A 20337-nucleotide genomic window follows, 5' to 3' on the forward strand; every position below is an offset into this window, starting at 1 on the left:
TGCTCTCACTATTATTAATGTACAAGAATATAACTACTATAATACTGCCCCTATGTACAGGAATATAACTACTATAATACTGCCTCCTATGAACAAGAATATAACTACTATATTACTGCCTCTATGTACAAGAATATAACTACTATAATACTGCCAGCTATGTACAAGAATATAACTACTATAATACTGCCCCTATGTACAAGAATATAACTACTATAATACTGCTCCTATGTACAAGAATATAACTACTATAATACTGCTCCTATGTACAAGAATATAACTACTATAATACTGCCCCTATGTACAAGAAGATAACTACTATAATACCGCCCTCTATGTACAAGAATATAACTACTATAATACTGCCCCCTATATACAAGAATATAACTACTATAATACTGCCCCCTATATACAAGAATATAACTACTATAACACTGCTCCTATATACAAGAATGTAGCTACTATAATACTGCTCCCTATGTACAAGAATATAACTACTATAATACTGCTCCTATGTACAAGAATATAACTACTATAATACTGTCCCCTATGTACAAGAATATAACTACTATAATACTGCTCCCTATGTACAAGAATATAACTACTATAATACTGCTCCTATGTACAAGAATATAACTACTATAATACTGCCCCTATGTGCAAGAATATAACTACTATAATACTGTCCCCTATGTACAAGAATATAACTACTATAATACTGCCTCCTATGTACAAGAATATAACTGCTATAATACTGCCCCTATGTACAAGAATATAACTACTATAATACTGCTCCTATGTACAAGAATATAACTACTATAATACTGCCCTTATGTACAAGAATATAACTACTATAATACTACTCCTATGTACAAGAATATAACTACTATAATACTGCTCCCTATGTACAACAATATAACTACTATAATACTGCTCCCTATGTACAAGAATATAACTACTATAATACTGCTCCTATGTACAGGAATATAACTACTATAATACTGCTCCCTATGTACAAGAATATAACTACTGTAATGCTGCTCCTATGTACAAGAATATAACTACTATAATACTGCCCCCTATGTACAAGAATATAACTATTATAATACTGCTCCCTATGTACAAGAATATAACTACTATAATACTACCCCCTATGTACAAGAATATAACTACTATAATACTGCTCCTATGTACAGGAATATAACTACTATAATACTGCTCCCTATGTACAAGAATATAACTACTATAATACTGCCCCCCTATGTACAAGAATATAACTACTATAATAGTGCCCCCTATGTACAAGAAGATAACTACTATAATACTGCCCCCTATGTACAAGAATATAACTACTATAATACTGCCCCCTATGTACAAGAAGATAACTACTATAATACTGCTCCTATGTACAAAAATATAACTACTATAATACTGCTCCTATCTACAAGAATATAACTACCATAATACTGCCCCCTATGTACAAGAATATAATTACTATAATACTGCCCCCTATGTACAAGAATATAACTACTATAATACTGCCCCCTATGTACAAGAATATAATTACTATAATACTGCTCCTATGTTCAAGAATATAACTACCATAATACTGCCACCTATGTACAAGAATATAACTACTATAATACTGCCCCCTATGTACAAGAATATAATTACTATAATACTGCCCCCTATGTACAAGAATATAACTACCATAATACTGCCACCTATGTACAAGAATATAATTACTATAATACTGCTCCTATGTACAAGAATATAACTACCATAATACTGCCCCCTATGTACAAGAATATAACTACTATAATACTGCCCCTATGTTCAAGAATATAACTACTATAATACTGCCCCCTATGTACAAGAATATAACTACTATAATACTGCCCCCTATGTACAAGAATATAACTACTATAATACTGCCCCCTATGTACAAGAATATAACTACTTTAATACTGCTCCTATGTACAAAAATATAACTACTATAATACTGCTCCTATGTACAAGAATATAACTACCATAATACTGCCCCCTATGTACAAGAATATAACTACTATAATACTGCCCCCTATGTACAAGAATATAACTACTATAATACTGCCCCTATGTACAAGAATATAACTACTATAATACTGCCCCCTATGTACAAGAATATAACTGCTATAATACTGCCCCCTATGTACAAGAATATAACTACTATAATACTGCCCCCTATGTACAAGAATATAACTACTATAATACTGCCCCCTATGTACAAGAATATAATTACTATAATACTGCTCCTATGTACAAGAATATAACTACCATAATACTGCCCCCTATGTACAAGAATATAACTACTATAATACTGCCCCTATGTTCAAGAATATAACTACTATAATACTGCCCCTATGTACAAGAATATAACTACTATAATCCTGCCCCCTATGTACAAGAATATAATTACTATAATACTGCCCCCTATGTACAAGAATATAACTACCATAATACTGCCACCTATGTACAAGAATATAATTACCATAATACTGCCCCCTATTTACAAGAATATAACTACCATAATACTGCCACCTATGTACAAGAATATAATTACTATAATACTGCCCCCTATGTACAAGAATATAACTACTATAATACTGCCCCCTATGTACAAGAATATAATTACTATAATACTGCCCCCTATGTACAAGAATATAACTACCATAATACTGCCCCCTACGTACAAGAATATAATTACTATAATACTGCCCCCTATGTACAAGAATATAACTACTATAATACTGCCCCTATGTTCAAGAATATAACTACTATAATACTGCCCCCTATGTACAAGAATATAACTACTATAATACTGCCCCCTATGTACAAGAATATAACTACTTTAATACTGCTCCTATGTACAAAAATATAACTACTATAATACTGCTCCTATGTACAAGAATATAACTACCATAATACTGCCCCCTATGTACAAGAATATAACTACTATAATACTGCCCCCTATGTACAAGAATATAACTACTATAATACTGCCCCTATGTACAAGAATATAACTACTATAATACTGCCCCCTATGTACAAGAATATAACTGCTATAATACTGCCCCCTATGTACAAGAATATAACTACTATAATACTGCCCCCTATGTACAAGAATATAACTACTATAATACTGCCCCCTATGTACAAGAATATAATTACTATAATACTGCTCCTATGTACAAGAATATAACTACCATAATACTGCCCCCTATGTACAAGAATATAACTACTATAATACTGCCCCTATGTTCAAGAATATAACTACTATAATACTGCCCCCTATGTACAAGAATATAACTACTATAATACTGCCCCCTATGTACAAGAATATAACTACTATAATACTGCCCCCTATGTACAAGAATATAACTACTTTAATACTGCTCCTATGTACAAAAATATAACTACTATAATACTGCTCCTATGTACAAGAATATAACTACCATAATACTGCCCCCTATGTACAAGAATATAACTACTATAATACTGCCCCCTATGTACAAGAATATAACTACTATAATACTGCCCCTATGTACAAGAATATAACTACTATAATACTGCCCCCTATGTACAAGAATATAACTGCTATAATACTGCCCCCTATGTACAAGAATATAACTACTATAATACTGCTCCTATGTACAAGAATATAACTCCTATAATACTGCTCCTATGTACAAGAATATAACTCCTATAATACTGCTCCTATGTACAAGAATATAATTACTATAATACTGCTCCTATGGACAAGAATATAATTACTATAATACTGCTCCTATGTACAAGAATATAACTCCTATAATACTGCTCCTATGTACAAGAATATAATTACTATAATACTGCCTCCTATGGACAAGAATATAACTACTATAATACTGCTCCTATGTACAAGAATATAACTACTATAATACTGCTCCTATGTACAAGAATATAACTACTATAATACTGCTCCCTATGTACAAGAATATAACTACTATAATACTGCCCCCTATGTACAAGAATATAACTACTATAATACTGCCCCTATGTACAAGAATATAACTACTATAATACTGCCCCTATGTACAAGAATATAACTACTATAATACTGCCCCTATGTACAAGAATATAACTACTATAAAACTGCCCCTATGTACAAGAATATGCACTCAGACCAATGTTAATCTGCTCATCTGCGATTTTTTTCTTATCTGAAATCGGACTGAGAAAAAAATCGCAGCATGCTGCGATTTGCCGCGTATGTCAGACGAGACTCGCCAATGCAAATCAATGGGTGCGAGAAAAATAACGGACGGCATACAGACCATCCGTATACCATCCGATTTTTAAGGATACATTACCATTCTCTAGCATAGAACACTGTAAATGGTCCTGTAAATGATTGCAGAATAATAGTTGCAGAGAAAAAAAACACATTGCATATGGATGTCATACGCATGCTAGGTATGAAAAATCGCATTGTCCTCTCATTAAAATCGCATGACACTTATCCGATTTTTCGGTTCAGATATCGGAACTTTTTTTTTTCACACATATGGGTATGAGCCCTTAGAGCTATAATCAGGGCTGCCATCAGGGCATTGCTGCCCTTACTGCTGTATGGGGCCCGGTGAACAGCAGTAAGGAGCGGGGGCCTGGTCCGGGACCCCCTTCCTCTTGTGCTTTTGCTCACCGGGCCCCGGTGTATCGTGTGCCTGCGTGCCGATGCCACAGCTGTCAGCTTACGTTTACTCCGCACAGGGAGCCTTGGAACTCTGACAGCCGTCGAAACTAAATGGCTCCAAGGGAGTCCCTCCTCCCCTTCAGTGACGTGCTGGAGACGACACGTACGTGATGAAGTCATCGCTTATTCGGCGGCATCGAGTGCAAGGATGCTGCCAGTCCAGAAGTGCAGCTGCAGGGAATCGTTCGTTTGAGCGGTAAATATATAAAACTTTATTTTTTTTAATAGAATTAAATGGTCTTGGGGGACAGCACATGATGAACTGGGAGTGTGGGGTGGGGAAAGCAAATGATGAATTGGGAGTGGGGGGTGGGGAGAGCTCATGAGGATTGGGAGTAGGGGATGGGGAGAGGTAATAATGAACTGGGAGTGGGAGGTGGAGAGAGAACACATGATGAACTGGGAGTGGAGGGGAGAGCAAATGACAAAGTGGGGGTGGGGAGAGCAAATAATGAGTTGAGGGTGGGGGACGGGGGACAGCATTTATTAGGTGGGGAAAGTGGCTATTTACAGTTAGAGGGGGCGCAGTGGTGGATTACAATTTATATTTGGAATGGTGGGTTGCATAATAACTAATTACATACTAATGGTGGGTGCACGTCTGTATTCAGCTGCGTAGAGTAGAAGTTGGAGAATGTGCTCTAGATAACTGTGTGTTATTTTATGCAGAGACAAGTCCTGGCTATAAGAAGTGATGGCGGGCTGCGCTGGATGAAGGAGAAAAGCAAAGATGAAGGACTTCAACTAGAGACGTCACTTGTGAGCCGTGTGTTATCTGTACACTGACACTATACACTATATACTATGTACAGATCTCCTGTGTATAATGTCACTGGTGATCCCTGTATTACCTGTACACTCACACTATATACAGAGCTCCTGTGTATAATGTCACTGGTGATCCCTGTATTACCTGTACACTATACACTATATACAGAGCTCCTGTGTATAATGTCACTGGTGATCACTGTATTACCTGTACACTGACACTATATACAGAGCTCCTGTGTATAATGTCACTGGTGATCACTGTATTACCTGTACACTGACACTATACACTATATACTATGTACAGAGCTCCTGTGTATAATGTCACTGGTGATCCCTGTATTACCTGTACACTGACACAATACACAGAGCTCCTGTGTATAATGTCACTGGTGATCACTGTATTACCTGTACACTGACACTATATACAGAGCTCCTGTGTATAATGTCACTGGTGATCACTGTATTATCTGTACACTATACACTATATACAGAGCTCCTGTGTATAATGTCACTGGTGATCACTGTATTACCTGTACACTATACACAGAGCTCATGTGTATAATGTCACTGGTGATCACTGTATTACCTGTACACTATATACAGAGCTCCTGTGTATAACGTCACTGGTGATCCCTGTATTACCTGTACAATAGCACTATATACAAAGCTCCTGTGTAAAACGTCACTGGTGATCACTATTTACCTGTGCACTATATACAGAGCTCCTGTGTATAATGTCACTGGTGATCACTGTATTACTTGTACACTGACAAAATATACAGAGCTCCTGTGCATGATGTCAATGGTAATCCCTGTACACTGACACTATATACAGAGCTCCTGTGTATAATGTCACTGGTGATCCCTGTATTACCTGTACACTATACACTATATACAGAGCTCCTGTGTATAATGTCACTGGTGATCACTGTATTTCCTGTACACTATACACAGAGCTCGTGTGTATAATGTCACTGGTGATCACTGTATTACCTGTACACTATATACAGAGCTCCTGTGTATAACGTCACTGGTGATCCCTGTATTACCTGTACACTAGCACTATATACAAAGCTCCTGTGTAAAACATCACTGGTGATCACTATTTACCTGTGCACTATATACAGAGCTCCTGTGAATGATGTCAATGGTAATCCCTGTACACTGACACTATATACAGAGCTCCTGTGTATAATGTCACTGGTGATCCCTGTATTACCTGTACACTATACACTATATACAGAGCTCCTGTGTATAATATCACTGGTGACCACTGTATTACCTGTACACTATATACAGAGCTCCTGTGTATAATATCACTGATGATCCCTGTATTACCTGTACACTGACACTATATACAGAGCTCCATGTATGTCGTCACTGGTGATCACTGTATTACCTGTACACTGACACTATATACCGAGCTCCTGTGTATAATGTCACCGGTGATCCCTGTACTACCTGTACACTATCCACTATATACAGAGCTCCTGTGTATAATATCACTGATGATCCCTGTATTACCTGTACGCTGACACTATATAGAGAGCTCCATGTATGTCATCACTGGTGATCACTGTATTACCTGTACACTGACACTATACACTGTATACTATGTACAGAACTCCTGTGTATAATGGCACTTATGGTATTATTAGTATTGTGTTTTTTTATTAATGATCAGTATTGTAGTATTCGATCACTATGTGGTGTCAATATGTGGTCTGGTCACGGTGTGGAGGTACTTGTTCCTTGTATGAAGTATTATTCAGTCACTATGTGGTGGTAATATGTGGTCTAGTCATGGTGTGGCGGTATTTGTTCCTTGTATTTGGTATTATTTGGTTATTATGTGGTGGTAATATGTGGTCTAGTCATGGTGTGGCGGTATTTGTTCCTTGTATGTGGTATTATTTGGTCACTATGTGGTGGTAATATGTGGTCTAGTCATTGTGTGGCAGTATTTGTTCCTTGTCTACCTAAAAAGAGTATTGGATATTTTAAGAAATGTTTAATAGGTTAGAGTAGAGTAGGGCCCGGCCAGAAGAGTCTACCTTGTCGTGGTGGTGGCGGCTTAAAAAATCTTTTGGCCAAAACAAAAGATGCTGGCTATGTATGTGATATAGTGTTCAATGTGAACTGTTAATGTGTGATTGGTGAGGACGGGGTGCAGAAGTGGAGTTTTTCCAAGAGTGGGCGGTGTGACTGTGAAAGGTTTAAGGGGTGGAGGCGGAGCTGGGGTGGAGCCTGGGCGGAGTCTCAAGGGGGCACAAAAGTTTTGCCAGTATGGGGTCCTGAAATTCCTACTGGCAGCACTGGCTATAATATTTAACTGACAACAATAGATGTCTTTACCTGGTACTCGAAAGTGGAGTCTCCGGCTCCTTCAGGTCCAAGCCCTGCAAGTCTCTCTTTTTCCCGTTGCTTGGCATGTTGTCGTAGACAGAATATAACAGCTGAGGCGATGACGATTCCAGCAATACAGGCCAAGGCGATGAAGATAAGGAGAACAAACCGGAAAGTATCCCCGAAGTGAGAGGCGTGAGGGGAGGTTTTGGTGGTGGCATTGCTCCTCTGTGATTGAAGAAGAGCAGATATTAATCCAAATAAGTAGAATCATAAAATAAAAATATATATATTCTGATTATTATAGCAGGAAGAGATAAAGAACGATGTGCAGTGATTACTGACAAACCTTGTGATTTCTTCTGTACTCTAAGTAATAAGTGACAGACTGGCTGCAGCTACAACTCCTCTGTCTGACAGCCCCCTGACAATCCCAATGTCCTCTCCCATCCCGGCTGCAATAGTAGTCAGATTTCTCAGATTCTTTATATTAGGTAATGAAAAGCAGAATATCGCGTCCTGCATTTAATATCATTAAATCTTTATTAAATTAATTTCAGTATTTTAGTGCCTCGTGTCATGGGGGGATCATGGGCCGGAGTTTGTTCTAACCTAAAGGACTGAGGTCAACAATCTGTAAAGCTGCAACTCCCAGCATGTCCAGACAGGTGGCAGTAGTGAGGTAGTTTGCTTCCTTTTGGGATAGAGCTAATTTGCATGTTTTTTTTTCCCAAGGAACTTTGCTAAACACTACTGGTCTCCATAATGAGAGCTGGTATGCCCTTCCCCTACCAAAGTATGGCGAATAAGGCTCAGACCAAAGACTTGTCCCTCTCTGGACGACCCAAAATATCCATGAGCTGAATATAAGAGGAGCTGATCCACAGGAAGTCACTGACACGGCAGGTGGAAGTCCCCGGGACAAAAATATCTAAAATCTACAGATACAAAAAGTTCTTTGGTAAAACACACTTTTTCTTTTTGATTATTATATTTAATTGAATAAGATCTGATCTAAATGAAACCGGAGAATAGACAACAATCAAGAACCAATGTGATTGCATGAAGATACAATTCTGGCAGGAGTTGGATTTGATACATTGTAGATATTCATCCTTCATGTTACACTATGCATCATAACATTTATATACGAGCCGCTCTACAGGCACATACACATTCCATACATGACCCTATAGACCTATACGTATAACACATCTCATATCTGACCCTATAGACCTATACGTATAACACATCCCATACCTGACCCTATATGTGTAATACATCCCTTACCTGACCCCATAGACCTATATGTGTAACACATGCCATACCTGACCCTATAGACCTATAAGTATAACACATGCCATACATGACCCTATAGACCTATATGTATAACTCATCCCATACCTGACCCTATAGACCTATATGTATAACATATCCCATTACTGACCCTATCGACCTATATGTATAACACATCCCATACCTGACTCTATCGACCTATATGTATAACACATCCCATACCTGACCCTATAGACCTATATGTATAACACATCCCATATCTGATCCTATAGACCTATATGTATAACACATCCCATATCTGACCCTATAGACCTATATATGTAACACATACCATACCTGACTTTATAGACCTATATATAACCCATCCGATATCTGACCCTATAGATTTGTACATATAACACATCCCATATCTGACCCTATAGACTTGTACATAGAGCACATCCCATATCTGACCCTATAGATCTTTATATATATATAAACACATCCCATGTCTGACCCTATAGACCTATATATAGATATATAACACATCCCATATCTGACCCTATAGATCTTTATATATAAACACATCCCATATCTGACCCTATAGACCTGTGTGTATCACACATCCCATAACCGTCACTCCTCCCTTCCGGCATTTGCTTTTCCGATTGCTACTTCTTTGCCACCAGAGCTTGCAATCCTGGGGAATCTCTGGAGGTTAACCCGTCTTTTCAAGGTCAATGTGATCCCGGAGCCTAAGGTGCGTCCTATGTCCTAACCCCATGCCGTGTGAGGAGGGCCAGGACCCCACTTTTTATTTCAAGCCTTTGTATAAATGTAAATGAAGCCGCCATGAAGGAAAAAAAACAAAATATAAAATGAAGAAAACAAAATGCAAAAATGTAAATAAAAAAATACCAATTCTCTCCATTTTGAGGCAACACCCTCCACCGGACAGAAGAGGAGAGGAGCCGCTCAGCGGGAACTTACCTAATGCCAGCGGAGGACCGGTCCACCTGAGCGCCTCCTCACTCAGTCCTCCGAGGGGTGTGTGGGTGCGAGGACAGTTCTGGGGTCTCAGGGTCCCGCACCTTACTCCACGGGGCCCCGGAGGAGCAACACAGGGAGACAATGAAATGGGACGGATGGAGATGGCATGGTGGGGTGGGGGAGCGAGAGGGACAGGGGGTCCGGGAAAAAGTGAGAGAGGGGCGGCTGTGTGCGATGAATGAGAAGAAGGGTGACGACGAGGGCGGACGGACAATACCGAGGGGGCACAAAAGATGGGCAAGTGAGGCACGGGGAGGAGGGGAGCAGGGATGGCGGAGAGGATGGGAGCGGCAGCAGTGTGGGGTCTCCTGTACCCTCTCCGTGCCACTGTCAGCGCCCGACATCAGCGGCTCCGTCACAATCACAGCACTTGTCACATCAAAAGGGGTTACCATGACAACAGCTCCATGTTACCGAGGAGAGGCGTGATCGCTGGCGTCCTCCCCCCACCCAGAGGCCGAACAACACCACCCAGGATCACCCCCCTTTCTTGCAGCTGGACGACACCTCCCCACCCCAAGCCCCCACTAAGAGCCCCCACTAAGAGCCCATCCCCCACATTAACCTGTAATCAATAGGGAGAGACACAAGAACATAAGATACAAAAAGATATAAAGTATCAGAGAAACGACACATAACATCCAGAGCTGTCACATAGAGAGACCGACACATAACATCCAGAGCTGTCACATAGAGACCGACACATAACATCCAGAGCTGTCACATAGAGAGACCGACACATAACATCCAGAGCTGTCACATAGAGACCGACACATAACATCCAGAGCTGTCACATAGAGAGACCGACACATAACATCCAGAGCTGTCACATAGAGAGACCGACACATAACATCCAGAGCTGTCACATAGAGAGACCGACACATAACATCCAGAGCTGTCACATAGAGAGACGACACATAACATCCAGAGCTGTCACATAGAGAGACCGACACATAACATCCAGAGCTGTCACATAGAGACCGACACATAACATCCAGAGCTGTCACATAGAGAGACCGACACATAACATCCAGAGCTGTCACATAGAGAGACCGACACATAACATCCAGAGCTGTCACATAGAGAGACCGACACATAACATCCAGAGCTGTCACATAGAGAGACCGACACATAACATCCAGAGCTGTCACATAGAGACCGACACATAACATCCAGAGCTGTCACATACAGAGACCGACACATAACATCCAGAGCTGTCACATAGAGAGACGACACATAACATCCAGAGCTGTCACATAGAGAGACGACACATAACATCCAGAGCTGTCACATAGAGAGACGACACATAACATCCAGAGCTGTCACATAGAGAGACCACACATAACCATCCAGAGCTGTCACATAGAAAGAAGACACATAACATCCAGAGCTGTCACATAGAGAGACGACACATAACATCCAGAGCTGTCACATAGAGAGACGACACATAACATCCAGAGCTGTCACATAGAGAGACCACACATAACCATCCAGAGCTGTCACATAGAAAGACACATAACATCCAGAGCTGTCACATAGAGAGACGACACATAACATCCAGAGCTGTCACATAGAGAGACGACACATAACATCCAGAGCTGTCACATAGAGAGACCACACATAACCATCCAGAGCTGTCACATAGAGAGACGACACATAACATCCAGAGCTGTCACATAGAGAGACGACACATAACATCCAGAGCTGTCACATAGAGAGACGACACATAACATCCAGAGATGTCACATAGAGAGACACATAACATCCAGAGCTGTCACATAGAGAGACCACACATAACATCCAGAGCTGTCACATAGAGAGACGACACATAACATCCAGAGCTGTCACATAGAGAGACGACACATAACATCCAGAGCTGTCACATAGAGAGACGACACATAACATCCAGAGCTGTCAAATAGAGAGAAGACACATAACATCCAGAGCTGTCACATAGAGAGACGACACATAACATCCAGAGCTGTCACATAGAGAGACCGACACATAACATCCAGAGATGTCACATAGAGAGACACATAACATCCAGAGCTGTCACATAGAGAGACCACACATAACATCCAGAGCTGTCACATAGAGAGACGACACATAACATCCAGAGCTGTCACATAGAGAGACGACACATAACATCCAGAGCTGTCACATAGAGAGACGACACATAACATCCAGAGCTGTCACATAGAGAGATGACACATAACATCCAGAGCTGTCACATAGAGAGACGACACATAACACCCAGAGCTGTCACATAGAGAGACGACACATAACATCCAGAGCTGTCACATAGAGAGATGACACATAACACCCAGAGCTGTCACATAGAGAGACGACATACAACATCTAGAGCTGTCACATAGAGAGACCACACATAACATCCAGAGCTGTCACATAGAGACGACACATAACATCCAGAGCTGTCACATAGAGAGACCACACATAACATCCAGAGCTGTCACATAGAGACGACACATAACATCCAGAGCTGTCACATAGAGAGACCACACATAACATCCAGAGCTGTCACATAGAGAGACCACACATAACATCCAGAGCTGTCACATAGAGAGACCACACATAACACCCAGAGCTGTCACATAGAGAGACGACACATAACATCCAGAGCTGTCACATAGAGAGACCGACACATAACCATCCAGAGCTGTCACATAGAAAGAAGACACATAACATCCAGAGCTGTCACATAGAGAGACGACACATAACATCCAGAGCTGTCACATAGAGAGACGACACATAACATCCAGAGCTGTCACATAGAGAGACCACACATAACCATCCAGAGCTGTCACATAGAAAGACACATAACATCCAGAGCTGTCACATAGAGAGACGACACATAACATCCAGAGCTGTCACATAGAGAGACGACACATAACATCCAGAGCTGTCACATAGAGAGACCACACATAACCATCCAGAGCTGTCACATAGAGAGACGACACATAACATCCAGAGCTGTCACATAGAGAGACGACACATAACATCCAGAGCTGTCACATAGAGAGACGACACATAACATCCAGAGATGTCACATAGAGAGACACATAACATCCAGAGCTGTCACATAGAGAGACCACACATAACATCCAGAGCTGTCACATAGAGAGACGACACATAACATCCAGAGCTGTCACATAGAGAGACGACACATAACATCCAGAGCTGTCACATAGAGAGACGACACATAACATCCAGAGCTGTCAAATAGAGAGAAGACACATAACATCCAGAGCTGTCACATAGAGAGACGACACATAACATCCAGAGCTGTCACATAGAGAGACCGACACATAACATCCAGAGATGTCACATAGAGAGACACATAACATCCAGAGCTGTCACATAGAGAGACCACACATAACATCCAGAGCTGTCACATAGAGAGACGACACATAACATCCAGAGCTGTCACATAGAGAGACGACACATAACATCCAGAGCTGTCACATAGAGAGACGACACATAACATCCAGAGCTGTCACATAGAGAGATGACACATAACATCCAGAGCTGTCACATAGAGAGACGACACATAACATCCAGAGCTGTCACATAGAGAGACGACATACAACATCTAGAGCTGTCACATAGAGAGACCACACATAACATCCAGAGCTGTCACATAGAGACGACACATAACATCCAGAGCTGTCACATAGAGAGACCACACATAACATCCAGAGCTGTCACATAGAGACGACACATAACATCCAGAGCTGTCACATAGAGAGACCACACATAACATCCAGAGCTGTCACATAGAGAGACCACACATAACATCCAGAGCTGTCACATAGAGAGACCACACATAACATCCAGAGCTGTCACATAGAGAGACCACACATAACATCCAGAGCTGTCACATAGAGAGACCACACATAACACCCAGAGCTGTCACATAGAGAGACGACACATAACATCCAGAGCTGTCACATAGAGAGACCGACACATAACATCCAGAGCTGTCACATAGAGAGACACATAACATCCAGAGCTGTCACATAGAGAGACCACACATAACATCCAGAGCTGTCACATAGAGAGACCACACATAACCATCCAGAGCTGTCACATAGAGAGACGACATACACCATCCAGAGCTGTCACATAGAGAGACCACACATAACATCCAGAGCTGTCACATAGAGAGGCGACACATAACACCCAGAGCTGTCACATAGAGAGGCGACATACAAAATCCAGGGTGGTCACATAGAGAGACGACATACAACATCCAGAGCCGTCACAAAGAGACGACATACAAAATCCAGAGCTGTCACATAGAGAGACGACATTCAACATCCAGAGCTGTCACATAGAGAGACCGACACATAACATCCAGAGCTGTCACATAGAGACCGACACATAACATCCAGAGCTGTCACATAGAGAGACGACATACAACATCCAGAGCTGTCACATACAGAGACCGACACATAACATCCAGAGCTGTCACATAGAGAGACGACACATAACATCCAGAGCTGTCACATAGAGAGACGACACATAACATCCAGAGCTGTCACATAGAGAGACCGACACATAACATCCAGAGCTGTCACATAGAGAGACGACAGATAACATCCAGAGCTGTCACATAGAGAGACGACACATAACATCCAGAGCTGTCACATAGAGAGACCGACACATAACATCCAGAGCTGTCACATAGAGAGAAAGACACATAACATCCAGAGCTGTCACATAGAGAGACGACACATAACATCCAGAGCTGTCACATAGAGAGATGACACATAACATCCAGAGCTGTCACATAGAGAGACCCCAACATACAACATCCAGAGCTGTCACATAGAGAGACCCCAACATACAACATCCAGAGCTGTCACATAGAGACCCCGATATACAACATCCAGAGCTGTCACATAGAGAGACCCCGATATACAACATCCAGAGCTGTCACATAGAGGGACCCCGATATACAACATCCAGAGCTGTCACATAGAGAGACTACACATAACATCCAGAGCTGTCACATAGAGAGACTACACATAACACCTAGAGCTGTCACATAGAGAGAGGACACATAACATTCAGAGCTGTCATATAGAGAGATGACACATAACATCCAGAGCTGTCACATAGAGAGGACACATAACATCCAGAGCTGTCACATAGAGAGACCACACATAGCATCCAGAGCTGTCACATAGAGACCCCGATATACAACATCCAGAGCTGTCACATAGAGAGATGACATACACCATCCAGAGCTGTCACATAGAGAGACCACACATAACATCCAGAGCTGTCACATACAGACACGACACATAACATCCAGAGCTGTCACATACAGACACGACACATAACATCCAGAGCTGTCACATAGAGAGGCGACACATAACACCCAGAGCTGTCACATAGAGAGACGACATACAAAATCCAGGGTGGTCACATAGAGAGACGACATACAAAATCCAGAGCCGTCACAAAGAGACGACATACAAAATCCAGAGCTGTCACATAGAGAGACGACATTCAACATCCAGAGCTGTCACATAGAGAGACCGACACATAACATCCAGAGCTGTCACATAGAGACCGACACATAACATCCAGAGCTGTCACATAGAGAGACGACACATAACATCCAGAGCTGTCACATAGAGAGACCGACACATAACATCCAGAGCCGTCACAAAGAGACGACATACAAAATCCAGAGCTGTCACATAGAGAGACCGACACATAACATCCAGAGCTGTCACATAGAGAGACGACACATAACATCCAGAGCTGTCACATAGAGAGACGACACATAACATCCAGAGCTGTCACATAGAGAGACCGACACATAACATCCAGAGCTGTCACATAGAGAGACGACACATAACATCCAGAGCTGTCACATAGAGAGACGACACATAACATCCAGAGCTGTCACATAGAGAGACCGACACATAACATCCAGAGCTGTCACATAGAGAGACCGACACATAACATCCAGAGCTGTCACATAGAGAGACCACACATAACACCCAGAGCTGTCACATAGAGAGACGACACATAACATCCAGAGCTGTCACATAGAGAGACCGACACATAACATCCAGAGCTGTCACATAGAGAGACACATAACATCCAGAGCTGTCACATAGAGAGACCACACATAACATCCAGAGCTGTCACATAGAGAGACCACACATAACCATCCAGAGCTGTCACATAGAGAGACGACATACACCATCCAGAGCTGTCACATAGAGAGACCACACATAACATCCAGAGCTGTCACATAGAGAGGCGACACATAACACCCAGAGCTGTCACATAGAGAGGCGACATACAAAATCCAGGGTGGTCACATAGAGAGACGACATACAACATCCAGAGCCGTCACAAAGAGACGACATACAAAATCCAGAGCTGTCACATAGAGAGACGACATTCAACATCCAGAGCTGTCACATAGAGAGACCGACACATAACATCCAGAGCTGTCACATAGAGACCGACACATAACATCCAGAGCTGTCACATAGAGAGACGACATACAACATCCAGAGCTGTCACATACAGAGACCGACACATAACATCCAGAGCTGTCACATAGAGAGACGACACATAACATCCAGAGCTGTCACATAGAGAGACGACACATAACATCCAGAGCTGTCACATAGAGAGACCCCAACATACAACATCCAGAGCTGTCACATAGAGACCCCGATATACAACATCCAGAGCTGTCACATAGAGAGACCCCGATATACAACATCCAGAGCTGTCACATAGAGACCCCGATATACAACATCCAGAGCTGTCACATAGAGAGACTACACATAACATCCAGAGCTGTCACATAGAGAGACTACACATAACACCTAGAGCTGTCACATAGAGAGATGACACATAACATTCAGAGCTGTCATATAGAGAGATGACACATAACATCCAGAGCTGTCACATAGAGAGAAAGACACATAACATCCAGAGCTGTCACATAGAGAGACGACACATAACATCCAGAGCTGTCACATAGAGAGAAAGACACATAACATCCAGAGCTGTCACATAGAGAGACGACACATAACATCCAGAGCTGTCACATAGAGAGACGACACATAACATCCAGAGCCGTCACATAGAGAGACCCCAACATACAACATCCAGAGCTGTCACATAGAGAGACCCCAACATACATCCAGAGCTGTCACATAGAGAGACCCCGATATACAACATCCAGAACTGTCACATAGAGACCCCGATATACAACATCCAGAGCTGTCTCATAGAGAGACCCCAACATACATCCAGAGCTGTCACATAGAGACCCCGATATACAACATCCAGAGCTGTCACATGGAGAGACCCCGATATACAACATCCAGAGCTGTCACATAGAGAGACCCCGATATACAACATCCAGAGCTGTCACATGGAGAGACCCCGATATACAACATCCAGAGCTGTCACATAGAGAGACCCCAACATAAGATCAAGAGCTGTCACATAGAGAGACCCCGATATACAACATCCAGAGCTGTCACATAGAGAGACCCCGATATACAACATCCAGAACTGTCACATAGAGACCCCGATATACAACATCCAGAACTGTCACATAGAGACCCCGATATACAACATCCAGAACTGTCACATAGAGACCCCGATATACAACATCCAGAACTGTCACATAGAGACCCCGATATACAACATCCAGAACTGTCACATAGAGACACTGACATCTTTTCCAGGGCAGGAGACCATTTCTGATATTTGTCAGGAGATGCAGCGAGAGGCTGACGTCCCCATCACCATTATACATTATGCAATCAGCCCAATACGGAAACGGGACTTCCAAATTGGGTTGTCATGGCAACCCAGTAATGATTTCCATGCGATCACATCCAGCGCTTCCCTCTATTTGCTGCACATATTAGTCTTTATAGTATCTGCTGTCCGTCATCCCAGCTACAACCACAAGTCATCACACGGAGACCTGAGTATATCTGCATCTGACCAGGAGCACACACATCACCGTGCCCAATAGAAAAATCTTAACATAAGTCTTTTTTTCTGATACACAGCTCCAAATCCCCTACTGTCCCTAACACCGCTGCAGAAGGTGTATATATCTGTATGTAGTGAGCTCCTCCTAGCGGTGCCTGTATAAATCTGTATGCAGTGAGCTCCCTCTAGTGGTGCCTGTATAAATCTGCATGTAGTGAGCTCCCCCTAGTGGTGGATGTATAAATCTGTATGTAGTGAGCTCCCTCTAGTGGTGGCTGTATAAATCTGTATGTAGTGAGCTCCCTCTAGTGGTGGCTGTATAAATCTGTATGTAGTGAGCTCCCCCTAGTGGTGGCTGTATAAATCTGTATGTAGTAAGCTCCTCCTAGTGGTGGCTGTATAAATCTGTATGCAGTGAGCTCCTCCTAGCGGTGCCTGTATAAATCTGTATGCAGTGAGCTCCCTCTAGTGGTGCCTGTATAAATCTGCATGTAGTGAGCTCCCCCTAGTGGTGGATGTATAAATCTGTACGTAGTGATTTCCCCCCTAGTGGTGCCTGTATAAATCTGTATGTAGTGAGCTCCCCCTAGTGGTGCCTGTATAAATCTGTACGTAGTGAGCTCCCCCTAGTGGTGGCTGTATAAATCTGTATGCAGTGAGCTCCTCCTAGTGGTGGCTGTATAAATCTGTATGCAGTGAGCTCCTCCTAGTGGTGCCTGTATAAATCTGTACGTAGTGAGCCCACCCCTAGTGGGCCCACCCCTAGTGGTGCCTGTATAAATCTGTATGTAGTGAGCTCCTCCTAGTGGTGGCTGTATAAATCTGTACGTAGTGAGCCCCCCCCTAGTGGTGCCTGTATAAATCTGTATGCAGTGAGCTCCCCCTAGTGGTGCCTGTATAAATCTGTACGTAGTGAGCCCCCCCCCCTAGTGGTGCCTGTATAAATCTGTATGTAGTGAGCCCCTCTAGTGGTGGCTGTATAAATCTGTATATAGTGAGCTCCCCCTAGTGGTGGCTGTATATATCTGTATGTAGTGAGCTCCCCCTAGTGGTGGCTGTATAAATCTGTATGTAGTGAGCTCCCTCTAGTGGTGGCTGTATTAATCTGTATGTAGTGAGCTCCCCCTAGTGGTGCCTGTATACATCTGTATGTAGTGAGCTCCCCCTAGTGGTGCCTGTATAAATCTGTATGTAGTGAGCTCCTCCTAGTGGTGGCTGTATAAATCTGTATGTAGTGAGCTCCCCCTAGTGGTGGCTGTATAAATCTGTATGTAGTGAGCTCCCCCTAGTGGTGCCTGTATAAATCTGTATGTAGTGAGCTCCTCCTAGTGGTGGCTGTATAAATCTGTATGTAGTGAGCTCCCCTAGTGGTGGCTGTATAAATCTGTATGTAGTGAGCTCCTTCTAGTGGTGCCTGTATAAATCTGTATGTAGTGAGCTCCCCCTAGTGGTGGCTGTATAAATCTGTATGTAGTGAGTTCCTTCTAGTGGTGCCTGTATAAATCTGTATGTAGTGAGCTCCCCCTAGTGGTGGCTGTATAAATCTATATGTAGTAAGATCCCCATAGTGGTGACTATATATACACTACCGTTCAAAAGTTTGGGGTCATTTAGAAATTTCATTATTTTTGAAAGAAAAGCACATTTTTTTTCAATGAAGCTAACATTAAATGAATCAGAAATACCCTCTATACATTGTTAATGTGGTAAGTGACTATTCTAGCTGCAAACGTCTTGTTTTTATTGCAATATCTACATAGGTGTATAGAGGCCCATTTCCAACAACCACCACTCCAGTGTTTTAATGGTACATTGCGTTTGCTAACTGTGTAAGAAGCTAATGGATGTTTAGAAAACCCTAGAAAACCCTTGCACAAGTATGTTAGCCCAGCTGAAAACGGTTTGGCTGATTTGAGAAGCTATAAAATTGACCTTCCTTTGAGCTAGTTGAGAATCTGGAGCATTACATTTGTTTGTTCTATGAAACTCTCAAAATGGCCAGAAAAAGAGAACTTTCATGTGAAACTTGACAGTCTATTCTTGTTCTTAGAAATGAAGGCTATTCCATGTGAGAAATTGCCAAGAAACTGAAGATTTCCTACAACGGTGTG

At 42.1% G+C, this 20337-nt stretch overlaps 1 protein-coding gene across 2 annotated transcripts in view; it reads right to left on the minus strand.

Annotated features, from left to right (window-relative positions):
• The window catches only part of PTPRN (protein tyrosine phosphatase receptor type N), a 114384-nt gene that overhangs the window by 23237 nt on the left and 70810 nt on the right, over positions 1–20337 (minus strand). For both annotated transcript variants that reach the window (XM_073647342.1, XM_073647340.1), the window contains one exon: positions 7901–8119. In XM_073647342.1, the coding sequence (XP_073503443.1) occupies positions 7901–8119 (219 nt within the window). The remainder of the gene's footprint in view (positions 1–7900; positions 8120–20337) is intronic.

This window comes from Phyllobates terribilis, unplaced genomic scaffold (genome assembly GCF_046119375.1).
Source record: "Phyllobates terribilis strain yellow unplaced genomic scaffold, ASM4611937v1 Scaffold_9__5_contigs__length_417890890, whole genome shotgun sequence".
Classification (NCBI taxonomy): Eukaryota; Metazoa; Chordata; class Amphibia; order Anura; family Dendrobatidae; genus Phyllobates; species Phyllobates terribilis.